Source organism: Bufo gargarizans, chromosome 1 (genome assembly GCF_014858855.1).
Source record: "Bufo gargarizans isolate SCDJY-AF-19 chromosome 1, ASM1485885v1, whole genome shotgun sequence".
Classification (NCBI taxonomy): Eukaryota; Metazoa; Chordata; class Amphibia; order Anura; family Bufonidae; genus Bufo; species Bufo gargarizans.
In genome coordinates this window covers 14,479,636-14,485,845 of record NC_058080.1, presented here as the reverse complement: position 1 = coordinate 14,485,845, position 6,210 = coordinate 14,479,636, and the positions used below count along the sequence as shown (strand labels likewise).

General features: G+C 40.6%; 1 protein-coding gene across 1 annotated transcript; it reads right to left on the bottom strand.

The window, feature by feature from the left end:
- Positions 1-5,055: 5,055 nt before the first annotated feature.
- On the bottom strand, positions 5,056-5,817 carry LOC122921053 (vomeronasal type-2 receptor 26-like). Its single transcript, XM_044270980.1, has one exon. It carries the CDS (start codon positions 5,815-5,817, stop codon positions 5,056-5,058), a length of 762 nt encoding a protein of 253 aa, XP_044126915.1.
- Between the last annotated feature and the right edge of the window lie 393 nt (positions 5,818-6,210).

Genomic DNA, 6,210 nt, shown 5'->3' with positions numbered 1-6,210 from the left:
GGCATCTATGCCCCCTTTTGATGCAGCCCATTATCCTATTGACCTTGGCGGCAGCTGCCTGACACTGGTTCTTACTGCTTAGTTTGCTGTTTATTAAAATTCCGAGGTTATTTTCCATGTCAGTGTTACCGAGTGTTTTACCATTTAGTATGTACGGGTGACTTGCATTATTCCTTCCCATGTGCATAACCTTACATTTGTCAGTGTTAAACCTCATCTGCCACTTATCTGCCCAAGCCTCCAATCTATCCAGATCCATATGTAGTAGTATACTGTCCTCTGTAGTATATATATATATATATATATATATATATACAGTGTACTTTTCTCTGTAGTATATATACAGTATACTGTCCTCTTCTGTCTTAATTACTTTACACAGTTTAGTGTCAACTGCAACAATGTATATTATACTGTGCAAGCCTTCTACAAGATTATAATTAAATATATTGAAGAGAATAGGGCCCAATACTGACCCCTAAGGTACCCCACTAGTGACAGTGACCCAATCTGAGTGTGTACCGTTAATAACCACCCTCTGTTTTCTATCACTCAGCCAGTTACTTACCCACATACAGACATTTTCTCCCAGTCCGAGCATTCTCTTTTTATATACTAACCTTTAATGTGGTACAGTGTCAAATGCTTTGGAGAAGTCCAGATACACGACATCCATTGATTCGCCGCTGTCAAGTCGAGAACTTACCTCCTCATGGAAACTGATTAAATTTGTTTGGCATGACCGATCCCTCATGAAGCCATGCTAATATGGAGTTATTTGCTTATTTTCATTGAGATCCTCCAAGATAGCATCTCTCAGAAAACCGTAGATCAATAAAAACTTTCTTTCAAATGTGAGAAAAGTCACTTTTTCCTAGTAATGTAGACACTGCTTGTATGCCGTCCTCATAAATAATGGACATGTATAAACTTACCACGTCTATGGTACTAAGCCAGCAATCAATTGGTATTTGACGTAATGCATCATTTGTTCTAAAAAAATGGGAGGTGTACTGCCAAAGGTGACAACACAGAATTTACAGAAAACTGCAATCTTATCTTTAACCCCTTCACGACTGCAATACATTCATATACGTGATATTTGCACATGCCCCGTTCAGCTATCACGTATATAAACGTTCTGGCAGCTCTTTAATCCAAGCACTGCAAAGCGCTTGGATTAAAGCTTCTGCCCCTGCCCTGTATGCTGTCACGGACAGCATACAGTGCAGTAATGCCGGCAAGACTAACCAATCGGATCGCGGCAGTGTTAAAATGCCGGTTTCAGGCTCTGATCTGCGCTCTGCAGATCAGAGCCTTAATTCACATAGTGTCCTCGTGCCCTTCCCCCCTATCTGTGCCCACCCGATCTGTGCGCCAAGCCCCCCTTGTGTCCGCCTGCCGCTCGTCTCCGGCTCTCCTGCTCCTGAGCTAATCTCCTGCCCTGATGTGGTCCTCCGCCCCCTCCCCGCCCCATTCATTCTCCCTGCCCCTCCTGCCCCAGCCTCCCTCAATGTTGCTGGCCGTACATCCCCCCCCCCCTTTCCAGCGCTGCCCCCTGTCCCCCTGCTGTGTGTGATGGCGGCGGCTCCATTCCTGAGCCACCGCCATCAACAGAATGTCAGCTCTATGCTGACACTCTGCTGTAACCCCATATATTCCTCGGTTGCGGCATCCATGGGGTTAATAGAGGGAGGGAGCTCCCTCTTTCAACCATTGGGGCTGCTGCGCTGCGATTGCAGCACCCGATGATTGCTATGGCAACTGGACGCTTTGCAAAAGCGTCCGCTGTTGCCACCTACAGGGCATCTAATAGTATTATACTTTGCAATGCAAGAGCATTGCAAAGTATAGTACAGCTATCAGCCCCACTGGATCTTCATGATCCAAGAGGGACTTGATAAAAAAAGAAAGTGAAAATAATAAAAAAATAAAAATAAAATAAAAATGTAAATTAAAAAAAGAAATTGCCTTTTCCTATAAAAATGAAAAAATAAAATACACATATTAGGTGTCACCGCGTCCGTAAGTACCGTCTCTATAAATATATCACATCATAGACCCCGTCCGATAAACACCATAAAAAAAAAACAGTGCCAAAAAAGCTATTTTTGTCACCTTACATCACAAAAAGTGCAACAGCGAGCGATCAAAAAGGCTTATAACCCCCAAAATAGTACCAATCAAACCGTCACCTCATCCCGCAAAAAATGATACCCTATTTAAGACAATCGCCCCAAAAATAAAAAGCTGTGGCTCTCAGACTATGGAGACACTAAAACATCATTTTTTGGGTTTCAGAAATGCTATTATTGTGTAAAACTTAAATAAATAAGAAAAAGTATACATGTTAGGTATTGCCACATCCGTAACGATCTGCTCTATAAAAATATCACATGACCTAACTCCTCAGATGAACGCTGTAAAAATAAATAAATAAAAAATGTTCCAAAACAGTAAATTTTTGGGTCACCTTGCCCCATAAAGTGTAATAATGAATGATCAATAAATCCTATGTACCCAAAAATGGTACCAATAAAAACCTCAATACTTTCTGCAAAAATCGAGCCCCTACACAAGACGATCATCAGAAAAATAAAAAACATATGGTGTTCAGAAAACCAATCCAGCAAAATCTGCCTTCCAAAAACCGTATGGCATTCCTTTCCTTCTGCGCCCTGCCGTGTGCCCGTACAGCAGTTTACAACCACATGTGGGGTGTTTCTGTAAACCGTGGAATCAGGGTAATAAATATAGAGTTTTGTTTAGCTGTTAACCCTCAATGTTTTAAAGAATTTTTTTTTATAAAAGGGAAAATCTGCCAAAAATTAGAAATTTAGAAATTTCATCTCCATTTTCCTTTAATTCTTGTGGAACACCTAATGGGTTAACAAAGTTTGTAAAATCAGTTTTGAGTAAATTGAGGGGTGTCGTTTCTACAATGGGGTCATGTATGGGGGTATCTACTATATAGGCCCCACAAAGTGACTTCAGACCTGAACTGGTCCTTAAAAAGTGGGTTTTGGAAATTTTCTTAAAAATTTTAAGAATTGCTTCTAAACTTCTAAGCCTTCTAACGTCCTAAAAAAATAAAATGACATTTCCAAAATGATGCCAACATAAAGTAGACATATGGGGAATGTTAAGTAATACATATTTTATTAGGTATCACTTTCTGTTTTAGAAGCAGAGAAATTGAAATTTGGAAAATTGTGAATTTTTTCAAATTTTAGGTACATTTTGGATTTTTTCATAAATAAAGGTGAAATATATTGACTCAAATATATGACTATCATGTAGTACGGTGTGTCATGGGAAAACAATCTCAGAATGGCGTGGATAAGTAAAAGTGTTCCAAAGCTATTACCACATAAAGTGACGCATGTCAGATTTGTAAATTTTGACCTGGACACTAGGGCATCAATGACCCTTGGTCATGAAAGGGTAAATTAACCAAACAAGGTTTTTGTCCAAAACACAATAGGTCTCTGTGTTATATACATGGCATATGATTTCACTCATGTTTCAGGATTTGTCCATTACTACAGCTGAGCCCCCCTTGTCCACTGGTTTTATTGCCAGGGTATTATCATGTATCAGAATCTGGAGAGCTTCCATATTCTGTGAAGTCCTATCACCCTGCTTTGTGTTAGCCCTGCACTCCATGCCTGCGCTGCTGTTCCTATACGCGGGCACGGGCGCCGGGCTCTCTCATTTCCTCCTGCTGCTGTATGTCATACTGACAAGTGCGGGAAGCAGGTAGCTTATCTGTTGTATCTGTGGTCCGTGTCAGAGATTACTTCCTGCTTGAATACTGAACTGTTGTTAGGGCGTGCGCGGGCGTGTCTCTCCTCCCTTGTGAGGCAGCACGTACACGCCCTCTGTCTTACCAGCCAATGTCTGGTTTGCAGGAAGTATTTAAAGGCACTTCCTGCCCCAGGAAGCCCCTGAGCAATCTTGGTCACTAGCTTGTCTAGTTCCTAGTGTGAAGGTGTTTGGAAGTTTCTGCTTTTCTGTGTACCGGACCCTGCTTTTTGATTTTACGGATTTTGCTTGTTTGCCACCTGCCTCTCACCTTAGACTTCGTTTACAGACTTTGCTTGATCACTGCCTGCCCTGACTCCGGACTTCCTGATCACATCCTTCCCCTCATCAGCTGCCACTGATATGGGGACTGCTCTGGAGTGGCACCTGGTAACTACCCTAACGACCCAAGCCTATCCTCACCATCAGAGGCTCTAGTGAAGACCATGTAGTTACTTAGTCACGCCCCTCCAATGTATAGCCAGTCAGTGGTGCAGTGGCTCCACACCTGCTTGCGTAAAACTTTGTATTGCATCCATAATCCTCCTGGTGTCTAATCACTATTTTGTATGAAAGTCTCTGCTGGATGATAATACTTGGGTCGGGTGTATGTGCTTTATAATCTCAGTATTATTTCCTGCAGCCTCTGTGGTCATAAAAGGTATTTCCACTTGCCCCCAATTCTACAAATTAACTTACAAGAATGCAACAGAGTTTTTGGATCAATCATCTAGTAAAAAAAATAATAATAATAAAAAATAAATAAACGGGTAAATAAGAAGGCTTTTCTTCTAGTAGAAAGCAGCTCTATCGTACAGAGAATGCCTCTGTGGGACATTTACAGCATATGGTAATACTATATGCAGGTTGTATATGTACTGTATTATGGTTTAAGGAGGACATGACACCTCTCTTGTCATGTCTGTTTTAGGGTTGTCACACTTGCAATGTGGCATTCTGGTTTTGGAATCCGGCAGAGGATCTCAACACTGGGCCAAAATGGTTCAGTTTTACCCTATTCATTGTCAATGGAGAAAAAAAATGATCAGATTGTATCCCATTATGTTTTGTAGCGTTTTTTGACCAGACACAAAACCGCTGCAAACCGGATCCAGCAGCAAAGTCAATGTAAGTTAATGATGCTGAATCCGTTAATTGCTTTGGGAAGCAATGTATCCATTTAATAAATCTACACAAATCTACTTTATTTTTAATTATAAGTAAGATGAGCAGATACTAATATGTAATACACTATATCTTATTTCTCTCTAAAATAGCTTTTCTGGAGTTCAAACTAGGGTCAAAAAGAACAATATATATTTTTGGAAAAAATATACAACCAAGTATGCCAGAACATGAGGTCAATATGGCAAATATCTCCACAGCCACCATGTACTTCCCTTTAGTGCTCAGATAGGCCGGGATCATGGAGATCCAGACACTGCAGAACAGCAGCATGCTGAAGGTGATGTACTTGGCTTCATTAAAATTGTCCGGTAATGTCCTCACCATGAAAGCCAGAACAAAGCTCACAGCTGCCAGGAACCCCATATAACCCAACATGAAGTAGAAGGCGATGGCCGAGCCTTCATTACACTGAATGATGATCTTCCCAGGATAAGAGTGATGATCAAACTCTACATAAGGAGGAGACATCAACAACCAAATAACACATATGAGAACTTGTACAGAAGAACACACCAGGGCCACATAATTTGACACATTGAATGAGATCCACTTCACCCAGATACTTCCAGGTTTGGTGGCTTTGAAGGCAATGCAGACTGTGATAGTTTTGTCCAGAAGAGAAGAGACACTAATAGAGAAGAAGATACCAAATGATGTTTGTCTAAGTAAGCAGCTTATGTCCACTGGACGGCCAAGGAACAAGAAGACACTGAGGAAGTTGAGCAAGATGGAGACCAGGAGGATGAAGCTCACAGTTCGGTTATTGGCTTTAACAATCGGTGTATCCCAGTAATAAATGAAGATTCTTAATATGATCAATGTCATAGCAGAAAAAAATAAAACTATTCCTAAAAATATGAAAGTTAGAATGTCCTTCTCGTAGGAAAGAAAATCGTACATTCTGGGAATGCATTTCACTTTCTTCTCATCGGGCCAATCTTCTTTTGGACATTTATGGCAAGTTGTAGAATCTACAGTATCATAGAGTAAAATAGAAATGTTCTGAAATATTAATAATGTCAACTGCATAGTATGTAACATGCTAATATGCTAAAATGTTCACTAAAGTAACAATAGAAGATAAATATATAGAGTACACTGAAACATGGAAAGCCAGCACAACATACATGTACACATGGAAGTAGAATCTCCATTCTCAGCTACCTGAAGTCTGTGGCTGTTAGTCTATATTTAGCTGGGACATTGGACCTCCTATTG

What these genes read in the sequence shown, in the direction of transcription:
- LOC122921053 (XM_044270980.1), bottom strand. Translation starts at nt 5,817, where the DNA reads ATGACATTGATCATATTAAGAATCTTCATTTATTACTGGGATACACCG.